The 19,019-nt window shown below is 41.6% G+C and overlaps 1 protein-coding gene across 1 annotated transcript in view; it reads left to right on the top strand.

The window, feature by feature from the left end:
- The window catches only part of LOC145415704 (sialate:O-sulfotransferase 1-like), a 49,550-nt gene that overhangs the window by 27,236 nt on the left and 3,295 nt on the right, over window positions 1–19,019 (top strand). The window contains exons 2-7 of the mRNA XM_080284928.1: window positions 7,198–7,248; window positions 8,634–8,727; window positions 10,143–10,279; window positions 11,664–11,820; window positions 13,370–13,449; window positions 13,891–14,044. Of these exons, the coding sequence (XP_080141054.1) occupies window positions 7,198–7,248; window positions 8,634–8,727; window positions 10,143–10,279; window positions 11,664–11,820; window positions 13,370–13,449; window positions 13,891–14,044 (673 nt within the window). The remainder of the gene's footprint in view (window positions 1–7,197; window positions 7,249–8,633; window positions 8,728–10,142; window positions 10,280–11,663; window positions 11,821–13,369; window positions 13,450–13,890; window positions 14,045–19,019) is intronic.

Genomic DNA, 19,019 nt, shown 5'->3' with positions numbered 1-19,019 from the left:
TTTTATTTATTGTTTAATTCAAAGACGCACTATTAATCATATTCTTGCCACGATTTTTTTTCTGGATAGGAGAGACTAATCAAACTTAAGGAAACAAATCCAGTCTTCATTAATCCCTTCTTTGCCAGGGAGCTCTCTAAAGTGTAAGAAAATCGTCTGGAGGCAGCAAGATTGATGCATAAATGACAGACTGGGGTTAATCATCATCATCATCATCATCACCATCACTATAACCATCATCATCATCATCATCATCATCATCATCATCATCATCATCATCTCCGTGTCCATGCTGCCTCCTAGTTAAGAGACAGCGATGACAACGGCATCCAATCTACTTTGTCCTCTCTCTCTCTCTCTCTCTCTCTCTCTCTCTCTCTCTCACACACACACACACACACACACACACACACACACACACACACACACACACACACACACACACACACACACACACACACACACACACACACACATTCTCTTCTGTCACCAATACACTGTTCCACTCCCTTCCATAAGATCTGCCACTTCCAGCTTTGCCTTAAACTGGCTTTCAAAGGCTTGTTGTCACCCCCTCTGCATGTATTCTGTAGACATCCTCATACCATCTCAGTGTATTCCATTTTGTCTATTCAGCAATTCCACATCTCACATCGTACTTTGATGCATTCCAAAATTCTCATTAATTTTTTTGTTACTTATCAGTCCTGCTCATGATCACAGGTGTTATGAAAAAGGTCATCTCCACAGCCTATGACCTGTAAAGTTCTGCGTTACTCACGTCTTAGGTTTCACTTCCAAATGAAATTATCGAAAGTATAACACCTTCAGGCGCGATTCTCCTAACCTCCGTTCATAGGAAGGTATTAAATGTCAGAATAGGTAACAGTGAACCTAGGTGAGAGAGACATAGATTAAAACACAGTTGTACAGGAAGAGGCACAGGTAATAATAATAATGATGATGATAATAATAATAATAATAATAATAATAATAATAATAGATAATAATAATGATATTGCAGGAGAGCTAAGATGACCTTCTCAGTTATCAGTATAGTTCATGATGTCCTAAAAAGGTTAATATGACTATACTCATATCAGTGTCACTTGGCCTAAAATTGCCTTGTCTCCATCGTGATTGCTAGCCACGAAGATGTGCTGTGGAAAGAATATAGTGACTTAGTATTATCCTGTTCTCTCTCTGAGCTTCCTAAAATAAACAGCTAAAAGATAAATAAGATCTTCGCCCAGTTAATGTCAAAGAGTTCTGCTGAAGGTCACAAGCGTGCGATATATGACAGCCTCGTGAAAGCGGGTGTGTCAGAGTGAGGTAGATTTATTTGCACTAAGTCGTACTCTAGGTGGCTTAGGGAGGTTTCGTTACACCTTTTGCTCAGCACTTTATCCTGGGCATTGCACCTCACTGTCCTCTTGTATGTTACTGATGCAAACTGTGTCAATACTGAAACTTTATTAGTAGCAGTAGTAACTGTAGTAGTAGTACTAGTAGTAGTAGTTACAACCTGACACAAATGAATGTGAACTCTGTGGACTGCGGCTGAAGAAGTCGTCCTGCTGTCCATCATCTTCATTTTGAGGGTCAGGGAGGGAGATGAGGGACACCTGGATAACAAGGCAGTGGTGCAGCTCGGTGATATTGGTGCTACCACATGAAGGCCTCCCTCTCCAGCTCCAATAAAGCTTTAGGAATAGCTTGCCAGAGCTTAATATGGTAAAATAATTCGGTAAGAAAGATGAGTTACGAAGTCTTCTGTACTACCCAAAATTATCGGATATTTTTTAGTAGCCTTCGTCGGTGTCAAATTCTTTCGCGTCAAGTGCTTACCAAATACTTCCTTTTTTTTTTTTTTCTTTGGTCAGTACCACCAACACCTGCTTATCTCACACCTGTATCTCACACCTGCACGTGTATTTTACCTTTAATATTAGCTTCCATTATGCACTCTCAGCACTTTTATTGGCAAGCTTTATTTGTGTGCCATTCTTTACTGTTTTATTTATTTTTCATCCATATCCTTTTATATGAGCCTCTTGTACCGTATTTCTTCTTCATTCTCGTTGTCCTTTTCTCCTCCTCAGTCTCTCACATTTTCACTTTTTCCTTCTTTCTTTTCTCTCTCTCTCTCTTCTTTTACCGTCTCCCCTCCCTGCCTCTCGCCTTCCCTCCCCCTCTTCTATTACCGTCTCCCCTCCCTGTCTCTCACCTTCCCTCCCCTCCCCCTCCTCCTCCACCTTGCTTACACGTACGCTGTCCTGTCAGTCAGAGGGTTACTGCTGATCAGTGAAGTTAGTTTCGTCTGCTACCCCCTTTTCGCTCAGTCTCGTACACCCGCGTTATTCCGTAAGTCCGTCAGTCAATTGTAGGTCGGCAAGTCAAAGGGGAATAACTCAGGAGATCAGTAAGTTACGTCAAGGAAGAATTACTTACCCATCGGTTTGTAAGTAAGAAATCTTATCCTCCTCTTCACACTTCCCTCAAGCCCTCCATCCTTCTCTTAACCCACCCTCTTTCCTCGTAACCCAGCCTCTTACCTCTTTAAATTCACTCACTTGCTTTCATCCCCTCCTGCTTGCCCTGTATGCTCATCTGTACTTTTAAATTTTTCCTCTCGCCTAAATTCCTTCATTTCCTTACCTACACTTCTTCATCGTCTTCCATCCCTTCCCATCCTCTCCACCTCTCTCCCCTCTTCTCAGACCTCTTCTTTCTACTCAGCTCCTCCTCCTTTCTGCTTCCACTCTTTCAACCCTTCCTCTTCTCTCTCTTCCTCCATCCTTTACCTCCAGTTCTCTCATCCATTCGTGTGTTTTTTTTTTTTAATAGAGTTGTTAGTAGGAAAGAAAGTTTGCTCGAGAAGGTAGAGTGAGTGAAACAGAAAGCAGCAATATAGCAGTATGGCGAAAGTTTTATGTGAAATGTATGTGTGTGTGTGTGTGTGTGTGTGTGTGTGTGTGTGTGTGTGTGTGTGTAATTTTTATACCCCTGACATATTAGGGATACGTGTGCATTATTCGTTCGTGCATTTAGGAATTAATGCTTAAACTAATATTAAAAAAAAAAAAACGAATAAGTTAAGTATCATTATGGTGCTGTGGTAGTTCTCTCATCTTCCATATCCTTCTCTTAGTCCTCCAGGCCTCAGCATAAGATGATTAACCTTGTACATTGTGGCCATCGTCTGCCTCTTCCTATGTTCTTTCATCCTCCATTTCTCCACTCTTACTCTCTCAGTCCTTCCTCCTGCCTCTCATCCCCTCATCCCCATCCGCTCCCCAATTGTATTAATTCCTCTCTTTCCCCTCAGCCACTTTCCTTCCTCTCCGCTACTCCCTCCTCTGTACCTCCACTCATTCAGTCCTTTCTCTTTATCTCCATTTCTTCTCTAAACCCCTCCTCACTTCTCTCACCCTTCTGCCTCTCTTCCAACCCCTCGCCTTTCTTCATCTTCTCTATCCCTACTTCTTTCGACCTATCTTCTTTCCTCAGTTTCTGTCAAATTCTCCTCTTTCGTCAGTTTCTCTATCCCGACGTCTCTCAACCCCCTCTACCTCTCTAAACCCCTCATCTTAACCCGCCAGACCCCAGGATGAGACGACTAGCCCTGTACATCGTGACTTTGGTCGTCATCGGCCTCTTCCGCCTCCTCTTCCTTTTCATGAACAAGTAAGATTCCAAGAGTAGTATTTATAGGTTCAAGTTCTTGTGCGTGAGAGGGATGCCTTCCTGTGGTGGCACTGATATAACTGAGCTGCTCTGCTACCTGGTTAAACAAACGTCCCTCACCTCCCTCTGTATCCCCGGAAAAGAGGATAGAAGACTATAGAATTGGGACAGCTTCTTCCTTCAGTCCACTAGGTTTACGTTCTGATAAGCTTGGGACTGTAGCATCTATGGCTACTAGTCTAATATGACGAATGAAATCGTCTGGAGGTACCAACATTGGATTGCAGGGACTAGGGGCTATTTTCTCACTACTCAGTAATGACCCATATTTTACATTTTTGCTACGCAGTAAGGATTATCTACAAGCATGATTATTCCAGTTAACTATTTCTATTTGTCTGTTAATCTCTCTCTTCCATTCCCCCAGTTGGTGTCCTATCCCCATGAAAGTTCTCCCACTCCTACCCAAACTCAACTATCTATCAACTATACTCTTAGCCCTGAGTTTATATGCACACAGGGTGGTTCATATATAACGTTCCTTCAACACTCCGCCTGGCAATTTTTCGTGTATTTTGAGGACGGGTCGGTCAGGGTTATCAGTGTCAACCCTGCATCATTTATTCGTTTCCTACCCCTACTTCCACACCCACGCCCACACCAGCAGACAGAGCCATCCTTGCAACACACGGTACCATTAAACGAGATTGTAAAATGAGCTCTATTAATGGATCTCCCTGTATCTATAGCATAACAGCAAACCCTGAAAAACGATTATTAATGTTTCTTGACACGTAAGCACTAAGATCCAATACCTGGCTTTCTGAGTTTGGTTCAGGTTGACGTTCTCTGAGAAGGTGATATGGCAGGAACGAGAGCAGCGAGTGTAGGTGCTTGTGTTTATGTATTTATAGGTCAGTTTCTTTATGTACTCTGATCTTTATGTCTGTCTTTTGGTTTACTGGTGCACCCCCTTCGCTCTTCCCTCCCCACCACATACCTTCCTAATTCTGTATCTGTTTACTTTGTTTATGTTTACGTGTAATTCACTGCCCTGTTCTTCGCCCCGATCCCCTCCCAACTACCCACCTTTCCATCTGTTTCCATATTTATTCTCTCTCTCTCTCTCTCTCTCTCTCTCTCTCTCTCTCTCTCTCTCTCTCTCTCTCTCTCTCTCTCTCTCTCTCTCTCTCTCTCTCCGTCTTTTAATCCACTCCCCTCCTCTCCTCACTCCCCCATCCCCTCCCAACTACCCGCTCTTCTATTTCTGTCTGTATTGTCTGTCTTTTTATCTCTCTGTTCGTTTACTAATCTACATCTTTCTCTTCTTCCTCGTCCCCTCCCCAACCAACAGCTCCTCCCCAGCATCACATGGAGGGGCTCGAACTGACAAGAAACCAGTGCCGAAGAATGCCGACACGGAGACAGGTGAGGATGCAAGTGAAGATTATTTTTTTATGGGAACCGCTCACAGGATGGGGCATCAGGCAACAGGTAGATATGTTGAGTAGGGAGACAGACATATAAATAGATAAATACATAGATAGATAAATAAATAGAAAGATTGATAGATCACGCACAGATAAATGAACTGACTGATGAACTGCTGTACTTGACTAGATAAACAGAATTTCCAGTGAAAAGAGATGTGTACTCGTACTGTCTGAGATTTGGTTGGTTGTTCTTGTGTACTGGAGTTCGATTCATAGACACACTTACGATTATTTCCTTGCTGTAGCCAAGATTAGTGTTTAAAGAAAGATTAAGAGGCATGGAAACAGCTTACACTGTCTTTCCCTTGATCTGCTTAAGAGAGAGAGAGAGAGAGAGAGAGAAAGGAAAGGAAGGGAAAAAATTATACTTGCAGGTGCTGGAGAGGAGCCTCTTCACGCCGTGTCACTGACATAACCAGACAGATCCACTGCCTGATTATACAGACATCCCTTCAATCACTTCCTTTCCACCAAAGGGAGGATGGTGGATTTGCGAGATAAGGATAACTTCAGCCTGCAGTCCACCGGGTTCATATACATAGATTCATTATGTATCTGATCAAAAGTGTGTGCATCAAAATCCTCATCACTCGGCAAAATTTTCATCCACTCGCCATAAACAGATGATAAAATATACAGGAACATTCGTAAATTTCAGTCTTGTGTGATGGGGGGACGGCTCAGTTTGCTGGTGTGGGCGAGGCAGTGGGACTAGGGAATAGGTAAATGATGCACGTTAAACACTGGTAACGTTGATTGGGCAGTCCTGGCAATACATGAGAAATCCCCCGACGGAATGGAAGAGACGTATCATATGAGGACCACAGGATACTATTCTCTCTATACCGCCTCACATGAAAAAGTAATTCAGTAAAACGCAGTGCTGATGTGGGATAAAACTTTTCGCTACACGGGAAAGCACTATACTCCTTTTACCCTAACTTGACCCTGAATTTCGTTCTTTTGCAACCAGTTTCATGTGGGTCAGTGGCAGAACACGGCAACACCATGGCTCTGTATCCTTTCCATAGCACTCTTCGTGACTAGCACCGTATTCCGTTCCTAATCTATTGTTGCAACTCTTCATTCAAGATGGAGGGAGGTCAATTTCAGGTTAGGTTAGAGTAAAAACAACGTAGTATTTTATATGCATACTGAACTGTCGAAATTCATCAGTCGTAATTCTGTCACAGTGCATGTAAAATACGGGTTTGCTTATAATTATGGAGCCCCTCATGAGATTTCACCTGGCCGCATCTTTTGTCATGTGAGGACGGCTCAGTTTGCTGATGTGAAGAGTGCAGATATCTTTACCAGCTCATGAACTTAGTAGTCAACCAGGCCATGCAGTCAGTGGACATGCTGAAACTATAAAGCCTGGGTCGTGGGAGGAGAAAGGGATGAAGGGCGCTTACGTCTTTTAAGTTATTATAGAGGACTAACACTAGAGTATAGTTACTAGTTCCATAAAAGTACCATGAAAAGGATGTGGGACCGTAATATCGTGTTATCCTGTCACTGAGCTACGGTAAATAGGCTGCAAAAGGATGAAACTCTCTGCTGTGTTAACGTTGACTGATTACACTAAAAATATCTTGGCAGCGTAACAACAAAGGTCATTACCGCCGTACAAGAATATAAGCAAAACAGAGATAACTAAAATATATACAAATACACATAAATACATACTGTACTCTGTACGTATAATAAACAACAGATAAAAATAGTCGTGTAACAGTAAAATTCATATAATGCGTCAAGGGCACACCACGAAACTGTACATAAGACAACAGCAATTAAAACTGTGCATAAAAGGTAAAGCCGATTGACGAAGCCCATATTAAGGTGAATGAATTAGTTTCTTAAATAATTAAAAACAGAATATACAGTATTACCCCACCAAAAACTGACATGTGAGTAAACTGCTAAGGGTGAGATACTAGAAATGCTTATAGAATTGAAGGTAATAGACCCCCTACTATATAGAGATGTAATTCCCGACTCTACTGGGTTGCAGATGTTGACAAGCTGAAGAGGATCCTGCATGGGGCTATCTCGCAGAAGTTGGGTGAGTGTGCGCGCGCGCGCGCGCGCGTGTGTGTGTGTGTGTGTGTGTGTGTGTGTGTGTGTGTGTGTGTGTGTGTGTGTGTGATATGTTTATTTTGTCTGCGTTTTTTTTTTTCTGCCTGCTTTTCTATTTTTTGTCTGTCCGTCTGTTTGCCTCTGTCTGTCAGCCGGTCTGTAGTTAATCTTTCTGTAAATCTACCTGTTTTTTCTCTGTCGTTCTGTCTCTTTATATTTCTGTTTGTGTGTCCGTCAATCTTTTATATGTCCATATATCTGTTCATCCTTTTCTTTGCGTGTCTGTCTGTCAATTTAACTTTTGTCTGCAGCCTTGTTTACTGATGTGTCTGCCTGCCTGTTTGTCTGTAACCATTTACTTCATTCACATTTGTTTTCTGAGTTATGCTCTCTCTCTCTCTCTCTCTCTCTCTCTCTCAAGACGTCATAATCCCGGAAGGGGGGAGGGGCAGAGATCAGTCACCTCCATGTCACTCTGTCTCACGTCATCAAGCACTCCTCTCTCCAGGTCACATCCCCCTCACTCATTTTTTAAAAACAGAACACAGACTTGACATGGAAGGACCCAGCTCTTTCTTAGTTCCTCCTCCCGATTACTTACTGAAGGAAAAGGGTGATAAGCCTGTGAATCAACGTCTTGGCGGTCGGATTAGTTGTGTGAAGATGTTATTATTATTATTATTATTATTATTGGTGGTGGTGGTGGTGTTGGTGGTATTATCATTATTATTATTATTATTATTATTATTATTAACTGTGTTGGATGTGAGTGGTATAGTGGTATAGTGTAGTCGTGTGGTGTGAGTTACTTGCTGGTGTTAGTACTGGTGTTCAGAGCCATACTAAAGATGGCATTGGAGTGTTCGTAAAATCTCCTCCTTAGCGATTTATTTTCCATATTAATTTACAACTTTCCATTCTCTATTGTGCCACTTTTATCGCTTTAATATCAACATGGCTTACATCAGCAGAAAATCAAGAAGGGATACTGAATTGCAATGTGCAGTAGAAATTAATTAGATGGTAAGGTTAGCAGACGCCATGGTGTGCTTGACCATGGTGCTCATCTCCTTCAGTTAGGTATTTTTGACAGTGTACAAAAGGATATTAACCAGTCATATCCAGTTAAATCGCTAAGGAAGATTTGTTAAGGGACCTCCTTACCCGACGAGAAACGGGGCAGGGAGTTAAGTTTCCCACTCCCCCCCCTCACCTCCCCGCCTCATCTCCCTCCCTCACCTCACTCCCTCACCTCCCCCATCATCTCCCCACCTCACCTCCCCCCTCACCTCCCCCCACTTCCCTCCCTCACCTTCTTCACCTCCCCTCCCTCATCTCCCCCCTCATCTCCGCCCTCACCTCACCCCACAGAGGATGGTCGTCTTCCCCTGCAACAGGAGGGTGAGGAGTGGCACTTGTGGAAGGACGACCCCCCCACGACCCCCTGCTACAAGTACAGGACCAGGTACTGTGGTCGTTAAGTTAATTTTTTGCTTGTCTGTTTGTCTGTCAGTCTATGTGTGTGTGTGTGTGTGTGTGTGTGTGTGTGTGTGTGTGTGTGAGAGAGAGAGAGTTACTGGAAGATAGGTAGAAAGATAGAGGCCCCTAGATAAAGATAGATAGATAGATAGGTTGATAGATATACTCATAGGTAAGTAGACGGAGGGTTTGATATTCGCTAGATAATATAATAGACTAAAACATAAACAGCCAGGGGTACTCGAAAAAAGGAAGATAGATAGATAGATAATAGATAGATGGATAGATAGATAGATAGTTAATAGGTAGATAGATAGATAGAAATGTACTGAGATCAAGTAGGAGTAAAAGCACTGGACCTAATCACCAAGTACACGCCGCTTCATTGATTGCAACACCAAGCTTTGTAATCATCATTCAGGCAGACAAACACTCGTAAAGATAGATAGATAGATAGACACAGAAAGGTTGATAGGTTAGTAGGTAGGTAGGTAGATAGATAAAGGCAGAAAGATAATAGATAAAATAGATACTGAGATCAGTGAGGGGTAAAATCACAGGAATTATTGGCCAGTTTGATCCTTATTCTCTTATTTCATCCCAATTTCTTTTTTATTATCATCACTCAGTCGCACAAATTATCGTACACACTAAATAATCGCATTAGCAGATTGGAATTTTACGTGAATTAATGGGAGTTGTTATTAATTTCAAGTTTAGGTGTAAATAATTGTCTGGCGCCTATAGATGACTCTCTCTCTCTCTTTCTCTCTCTCTCTCTCTCTTTTAGGTGTGTACAGTCGACCTCAAAAGTTCTGTTATCCCTCCTGTTTTCTGTCCACGGCCTTTAAAAATTAGTATTTATTTATTTATTTATTTATTTATTGGCCACATCAGCGTCATCAGTTTCCGGTGTTGCAGATTCGCCAGACAGATTTTCTAAGTTCTGTCTATCTATATCTACCTATTTCCTGTAACGGGTGGCTACAAACAAATGGCCTCCACGTCGCCTTGTCCTCTGCCATATGACTGCCATCCCTCCAACTTACACCCCCTCCCTCATATGTCTCTCCACCCCAACCCTCCTTCTCATCCTTGGTCTCCCCAAACCCACTGTCTCATCCTTGGTCTCCCCCTCCTCTCCTCTCTCTCCCTCCACATCGCTTTCGGAGATAAAAGCAGGAGAGGCATTGAGATTTTTGGAGCCGATTGTACAGTCAAAGAAACAACTAGCTTTCCAGTTCTGTCTGAAGAAATTTTTACAGCTGACGAAATACAGTGAAAATCCCATCACTACTAATGCTTGTTTCATACTGTTCGATTTTTTCCCCTGCGTATCGGTCGAACTGTAGGAAGATACTTATTTCTCTGTCTGTACGTAGTCAGTTCCTGTCTTGCCAGGTTCGGGGTGGGTCTGGCTCCGGTGCGGCTGGTGTCTTTCCCATGCTCCGGCAACACCTGGACCCGCTACCTGCTGGAGGCCACCACGGGTATCTTCACGGGGTCTGTGTACAACGACAAGTCACTCGTCAACGGGGGTAAGTTTACTTTTCTTTTTTTTTCATGCAAGGTAGAAGGAACCAAAGACTAGAAGCTCCGAAGATTGTTCCCTCCAAAAAAACAACAGAGCCAAATTGAAGATCTGTTTCTTTCGAGATGCCTGGACACATTGCGTTTAAAAGACTGATGATCATAGGCAGAAGGAAATACAGAGGACAGTTCCAGAGTGGTGCAATTAATCCCTTCAATCTGGTGACGCATTTACTCTTGCTCCAGGCGATTTTATTCCCCATAGGGAGTGTCTAACTTTGAAAGGCTTAATCAGGGCTACATCTAACCCCCTCCCCCTATGTTCAAAAAACTTATCCAAAACTAAAATCGTATGGAAATAGGAATGAGAAAATTGAAAGATAGGTCACTGGATTGAAGGGAACAAAGGTCGCTTCTGCAGTTTATTTGTCTGAATCTACTTAAATCCCCAAAATACAAAGCATCGTTGGGGAGATTACAGGCAGCATCCACAGCTTATTTTCATCTCATTAACGTAAATCCCCAATCTATTCAGTTTCAGTGGGGAGGTGTGGAGAGAGTATTTGTGTGCATCTCGGTAAAATATTTCCTCCCAGTTGAGTAAGCTTTTGATCGCCTCCACCATAGTTTGTTTGCACTCGTTAAAATAAATCGCAAACATAATGGTTTCACTGGAGAGGGTATGGATGGCCGCCTCCTGTTAATTTGTTTCCTTCTCTTTAAAACAAAATTCCTAACAAGCTTGACTGGGGAGGTATGGATCTCCCGAATGATATGATACTCGTTCCTTTTTTTTTTTTTTTTTTTTTAAGTCCTTCATCTCATTTGCCTTAACATAGCCATTTTCTTTTATCGTTCAATTTTCCCAATATGACAAAGATCGTCTACCCTTTTTAGCTCAGTTTTTGGCTAGGGATAATCTGAATGGAAGATTGATTTGACTAGGAACGAAGGAGATTCATTTTTGCCTTATAAATTAAGACAAAATTTTCATACAACAGTGACGTAGTATACAGGTTATGGGGTATGTTTCAATTCCGTCACGTATAAACAAACCACCTGTTGAACTCACATGTCATTAGCTGTGTGTGTGTGTGTGTGTGTGTGCGTGCGTGCGTGCGTGCGTGCGTGTGTGTGCGCGCGCGCGCGCTTTTCCTTGTTCCTTCCGTTTACTTTCCCCTAATCGTTTTTTTTTCTATTCTTCACTGTCATTTATTTTCCTGCTCTCTACTGTCATATTTTATCTCCCTACTCTCCACCCCTCTGCTGTCATATTCTATCTTCCTACTCTCCACTTTCATAATTTTATCTTTCTATTCTCCACTATCATTGATCTTCCTACACTCCACTGTCATTTACCTTTCTACTCTCCACTGTTCCTTCCACCACCAGGCTTTCTTGGTGAGAAGGAGAACAGACGCGGACTCACCATAGTACAGAAGACGCACGCCCATTCCGTGGTGCAATCCTCCCTGGACAACATGGGTAAACGCTATGAGGGGATCGCACCAAAATTACCAGCTGTCCTCCTCATTCGAAACCCGGCCAAGTAAGGAAATAGAAAGCTCCCACCGTCCTTTCACCTGATGTAGTTTTACCTTTAGGAGACGCAACATTTAGTGACAAGGTTAATGGTTTCAAGCCTGGAGGATATTCGTTTAAGATGCCCCAACCGGATGTGGCCTAGAAAGGGTTTAAATCCAGAGGGGGTTTGGGGTTTATTGCTTACATAATGCTACTCAGGGAAGGCAACTGGTCATGATTGCGTCTTATGTCTGTAGAGAGTAGCCCAGCCTCTAATTGCCACGTTTCTGATGGTGTAACAAAAAGAGGAACGCAGTGAAGATTATTAACACCCGGTACGTGAAGATGGAGGCAAGTCTCACATTTATGTCGCTCCTTTTTTAAAACACCTGTGAAAAGAGTAAATTTTTTGACTGCTTTCCATCACACCTACATAACAGACAGGAACAAGGGCTTCAGTGATGATGCAAAAAAAAAATACGGGTTTGGCTTCCACTTTGCAAATTCTTGTTTAATAATATAGTCCAGAGTCTCGTATCTTCATTGTGTCTGAACGAGAAGATAAAAGTGCTCAGTATCGTCAAAGATTTCTGACTGGAGGACTGGAAGACGAGGAGGTAGTTTTATGCCTACCTACTGCACGGGGCTCATTAAGGCAGACAAGCAATTTCTAACAATTTCCAGTCACTCCCAAAAACACGATGCATCAGTCCTTATACAGGGTGGCCCTAATACAGTTCTCCTTTACTCGTGTGTTATTAGGACAGCACAAGTCAGCTTTATCAGTGTCTACTGTGCACCATATATTCATTTCCTATTTGCACTGTCACACCGACGCCCACACCAACAGACTGAGCCGTTCCCGAAACACACAAGGTAGTGTCAGGCGAGTTTCAAGTGGAGTTCTATAGGCGGACCCCCTTGTGTATTCCAAAACATAGACACACTACAGATGTTGTCACGATGGAGGGCATGTCACTCTGCACCCCTTGTCACATTAAGTACTATGTCACATTAGTTTTTCTGGCAGAGATACGTAACCCCTTTCCAGCCTGGTTATTGGCCAAGTGAGGTCAGATTGGAGGCTGAATTTGGCTAGTAATCAAGGAGACTCATTCCTACCTCTAGGCTCGTCAAATGTCACACAACCACAGACTACCATTTGTGTTGTGGGATTCGTCTAGCTCCGTCTGAACACTTACTGCCTACGGTGAGGTGTCGCCAGCCTTGCTAAAAGTGTCACAGTAATTAGGTGGAACAAAGAACCCTTGCTTTTCCCAGTGCAGTAGGGTATCAGTGCGTGTATATAAGCAAGGTGTAAACAGCAGTCAACTCTTACTTTTTCTCAAAATTGTAAAATGATAATTCTCTCTCTCTCTCTCTCTCTCTCTCTCTCTCTCTCTCTCTCTCTCTCTCTCTCTCTCTCTCTCTCTCTCTCTCACACACACACACACACACACACACACACACACACACACACACACACACACACACACACACACACACACACACACACACACACACACACACACACACACACACTAATCCCTTGTTCGTCTTTTCTTCTTTCTCAGAACCATCATTTCGTATTGGAAGTTCAAGAAAACAAAATCTCACGTCAAACAACTGAATGAGGAGAAGTTTGATGGTGATGGTAAGTAAAAGAACAGAATTCTTGTTTGATGATGATGATGGTGGTGGTGGTGATGGTGGTGGTGGTGGTGGTGATTATGATGGTGGTGGTGATTATGGTGGTGGTTGTATGGTGAGTACAAGGACAAAATGCTTGTTTGATGATGATGATGGTGGTGGTGGTGGTGGTGGTGGTGTTATAGTAAGTATACGAAATATAGTAAGTATATATTCGAAATGTGCTAGATAGATAAACAAAAAGATAAAGATAGATGGACATAGATAAAAGATAGATCAATACGTAAATACAGATAGAGATTAAAGATAGATACTTAAATATATCATTGTAAAAGAAATAGATACCTAGATAAAGGGAAAAGAGATATTGATACCTAAGTAAGATATATGAAGATAAAAGATAGATAAGTGTGTAGATAATTTTACGCTTCTGTTTCATTCTCAGGCTTCCGCTTCTTCGTCCCCTACTCTATTCCACGCTGGGAGAGCCTGATATTGGACCGGCTGCTGTGGTCAGAGGCTCCAGTCTTCGTCCTTCACTACGAACACCTCCTGGAGAACACCATACCCACACTTAGGAATGTTCTCGCCTTCCTTGGGTACGTCACACAAACACACACACACACACACACACACACACACACACACACACACACACACACACACACACACACACACACACACACACACACACACACACACACACAGACAACTGATCGATTCCCATGTTTTGTGCTGGAGCTTATATATTTTATGCCTCTTCTGACCAACACCATCCCCACACTCCGGTATTTTTTTTTTTTCCTTGGGCTAAAATTCTGTGCCTTAGAGGAGATCTTTTTCTTTCATTTGTACAGTGAATGTGTGAGAGACGGGGGATTGTACTGTACGATGATGAGGCTAGAGTAACAGATGAAGATGATGATGATGATGATGATGATGTGACTGTGAGGTGGAGACAGGATTTCAGGGGCTTGAAGAGTGAGTGAATGTGTGTGTGTGTGTGTGTGTGTGTGTGTGTGTGTGTGTGTGTGTGTGTGTGTGTGTGTGTGTGTGTGCGCGCGCGCTCTGAACCATAATTCACTCTCATTCTTTAGGTGAGGAAAAAGGTTTGGATGATGATGATGATGATGATAGTGATGATGATGATGATGATGATGATGATTCCCCACTTCGTCCCTCTTTATAAGCATACCGAGGAATATTCTCACCTTTCTTGGGTACTCGAGGTTCACACAAATTCCAGCCACTAATTTATCTGCCCTTCGTGAAAAAAACAAATCATATTTACGTAAGAAGACGTGGAAAAATTCTGGATTCTCCGTTCCTCATTCTTACTGCAAAATCTCATATCTTGGGTTCGTATTATAAGTGACTTCGTAGATTTCGTAACACCTGTTCCTTAGGCTGTATATTAAGCCTCAATATTTTCTTGTATTTTATTGGTGCTTACTGGTTCGATAAGAAAACGATATCAGTAACATATAGGAGAATGTATCGTGATTTGTAGAATAAATCGCCTAGGAAAATGTGATAGGATGTCATCAAAGCCAATTACAAAACGACCAGTATTCAGAAGTTAATTGCCCAATCGTGTATGTAGGGATAAAACTGTAAAAATATACCTCGTTTCCATGTGCTTAGTTCTAAGTAAACTTTTTCACCGCCAGTTGTATGGGGTGGACTGTATACAGTACATATATATATATATACAGTGTATATATATATATATATATATATATATATATATATATCACTCAAGTATCACATCCTACCTGCTTTATTTCTTCCCATGGGGTTTTTACATTCCCGGCTGTGTTCTTAATGCAATCTAAGTTGATATTAAGGAGACATGAACAGCATACATTAGACTAATAAGGTATAGTAAGCATGATGAGTAACAAATAACTAGTAGAAAATTTCCTTATCGGACAGGTGTTATAAAATTGCTGCTCCCTTGTAATAATCGCCGCTCCCCACCTTCCGCTTCAGGTGATTTTTCCGTAAATATTGCTTTTGTGGCATTTTTCATTGAGTATCTATGCAGAGTTATTACATCATTGCAGACTGATAGCAGGAACACGTCAGAAAATGGGTAAAAAGTGACCATAAATTATATAGGAACTAGTTTTTTTCTTGGGAGATTGAGACGTGAACACCTGAATGATCATGTATTCCTCCGCGTCAGTATCGGCGGGAGAAGGTGTTTAAATGTTGCACACGTTACGCTTCTCGTATTTTTCTCCAATATCTTGGGACATTTGCGTTAGATACGTAAAAACTATATAAATTCAGTGAGTTTATAGTGCTGTGAAAAGAATACAGAAGCTAGAGAAGAGGAAATAGTGTGGAACTGGAGATATCGCGGCAGATAAGGTAAGAAATTTGTGCGTTGACTCTTTCCGTGTTCTCGTCGGCAGTGGAGGATGCCAAGCACTTCATCCATGCTAGTGTGTTCATGTTTTAGCTTAATGAATGTTATTTATGTAACCTGCGTCGACATTTAAACGAGATACATACATACATAAAAACTAATCGCATAGAAAGAGGTGTTAAGAAAGCCTAATAATCCCGTATTTTCGTCGACTTCTTACTACTACTATTGCTACAGGTAGTTAATAATAATAATAATAATAATTTAGACGTACTACGTAATAACTACCGTACTACTACTACTACTACTGCTGGTAATGATAATGGTACGGTAATGAAAATAGTAATACTAATACGCTTAGATTACACACCGCTCCCCTTCTTCCCATTTTACTATTTTTTAATTTATTTTCATGTGAATGGTGTTAATGTGGCTTTTTTCTCATTGAATTTCTTTGCTCAGTGGATATAGAATTGCAGATTAGTAGTCGAAATTCGGTTGTTAGGGAAATTAGACTATTTTCCGTGGTACTGTTTCCATGGTTGGATGTTTTATTACTATTGTTGTCATTAATATAATTAATATTGTTATTTTTATTATTAGTGGTAGGTGGTGGCGACCATCATCCACTCACTTGATGTAGTGCTGCCTACTTCTTCCTTAGCCTTTATCATTTTTTTTCTGTGTCTGCCCACCTCTCTTCCTATTTCTCCCATCTTTCCTGTCACTTCTTATTGCTCTTCTTTCCTTTACAGGTGGCTTTACATTGAGTGACAAGCCAAATGGTTTCCTGTAAGCCAAGAAACCATTTACAACGCTGGGTGGTAACCATGTAACCAAACCATACGTGCTCCTTACGTGTCAACAAGTGGGCTGGTGGAGGGTTAGTGCCCCTTCCCGTAAAACAAATAACTCAAAGTCAAATGGCCACCCTTTACGGGATTATGGCGTCTGGCAATAGATAGATCTTTGCACTCCTCTTCCACTCCGCTGGGCGATTTCTCGTGTGTTGCGGTGACGGCTCAACCAGCGTTATTATTGTCAGCCTTGCGTCACTTGTTTTTATTTTTCTTTCCTCATATCCTGCATTTTTTTTTTTATTTCCATACGTCTCATTTCCTTTCTTTTCTCCTTTTTTTTTTTTTTTCCCCATTGCCCTACTCATTTCCACATCAGCTGACTGAACGGACTACTGGGTACTGTAGGTGACGGTGAAAAAAGAAAAAAAAATGACTATAGCATTGGGCAGTGTCACGATTTTTTTTTTTTTCAATTTCTCTTCTGTCCAACACGATCGGATTAATCTGCACCAGAAAGCGAGTCGTGTCAAGGGCTCTGGGGATTCGTTAACACCTCTTGCTCTGCTATTCATTTTACATTCGTTGCCTAAACATCCTTCTGTATGTTGCTGATGTCAAAAGTATATAGATTAGATACTAGGGAGGGTTTAGTTGTAATATGCAAAATAGATCGCAAAAGAAGAGTTGCTACGAAGCCTTCCACGCTACTCAATACGGGTTTATGTTCGTTTCTTGTTTTATCATGGAGAGGCTTTAAATTCTATAAGATGGTGACGTATTCTAAGAGTTTTTCCCTTGATATCTACGATCAGCTATATTCAGTTCATAAGAGATGTTTTTATGAAAGGAAGGTGATGATGATGATGATGATTGTATTTTATAATTGTTATTATTGTTATCATTAGTAGTAGTAGTAGTATAATTATTATTATTTATTTGTGTTTTATTATTATTTATTATTATTATTATTATTATTATTATTATTATTATATTATTATTATTATTATTATTATTATTATTATTAGTAGTAGTAGTAGTAGTAGCAGTAGCAGTAGTAGTAGTATCATTGTTATTATTAACAATATCATCATCATCATCATCATCATCATCATAACAATGAATTCTTACATAAAACCCAGCATACCTAAAGAGAGACCACATCCCATCAAGAAACAAATCCTCACAGACTAGGCAGATGAAAGGCGATCATTAATCTAACTCACTGAAATATTTAAGTCCAACAATCGGCTCTAGATCAGGCTTCCAGGTCCTGCATGAAAAACTGTACAGTGTGGTGGTGAGGGAGAGAGTGTGGTGTGGTGGTGGTGGTGTGGGGGATTCAAGTTGGTGAGAAGATTTAGTGTATTTCTTATTTTGGTGTTGGTGTTGTCGAGGTGATGGTGCAGTGAAGGTTGTGATGTGGTGGTGATAAGGAGGATTGATGTTGGTGATAGATATAAGAACATAGAATATTTTTGTGGTGGTGATGTGTATGCTGTGGTGATGGTGGTGAAGTGGGGGAGAATGTGATGTGGTGGTGGTGGTGGTGGTGTGGAGATTTGATGGTGGGGGAACAACTATCTACGTGTATCCAAAGGTAGATTAAATAGATTATAGAAAATATTTGGTGGTGGTGGTGGTGGCGGTGGTTGTGGTGGTGGTGGCGGTTGTGGTGGTGGTTGTGGTGGAGGTGGTGGTGGTGGAGTGAACGTGGTGGTGTCGAGGTGGTGGTGGACTAGTGTGTTTGTGAAGTGGTGAAAAATTGGAGAACTGATGATGATGGTGTGAGAAAAGATAGGTGGCTGATAGCGTATATTAAACAGACCATGATAAAACGGAGTGTGTTGTGATTAGATGGTGGATACAGTGGGTGTCGAGACTTCGTAGTGCATATTTGGCGGTGGTGGAGGGTGGAGTGAGAGGTGGTTAAGTGGAGGAGATGGTGATATTGGTGGAGGAATATGCGGGCGATTGATAAGGCAGATATAAGTAACGGATCATAATATTTGGTACTGGTGGTGGTGGTGGTGTGGGAGAGACCTGAAGTGGTGGAGAATGTGAAGTGGTGGAGGAATTAATGTTCGTGGTGGTTACGGGAAAATTCATGTGATTGATAACGTAAATGTAAAATGATTATAATGATATACTGTACATGGCGTGGTGATGGTGGGTGTTAGGGGAAGATTATAGCTTGGTATAGAAGCAAATTGGTGTTCCTAATGATCAGGGAAATGTTATGTGTCTCATTATGGAGATACAAGCAAAACATTTTCAATATTTGATGGCTGACTGATAGATTAGATGTAAGCAGACTAGTATTATATTTGATGGTGGTGGTGGTATTGGGGTGGTGGAGACTGTAGTGAAGTGAAGTGAATGTTAATAGGGGATAGGCTATTC

Source organism: Coenobita brevimanus, chromosome 13 (assembly GCF_032717465.1).
Source record: "Coenobita brevimanus isolate Jiangsu-jjx chromosome 13, ASM3271746v2, whole genome shotgun sequence".
In the NCBI taxonomy this organism is placed as follows: domain Eukaryota; kingdom Metazoa; phylum Arthropoda; class Malacostraca; order Decapoda; family Coenobitidae; genus Coenobita; species Coenobita brevimanus.
Note: the sequence above shows the minus strand (reverse complement) of the source record. Positions and strands in the feature narration are given on the sequence as shown.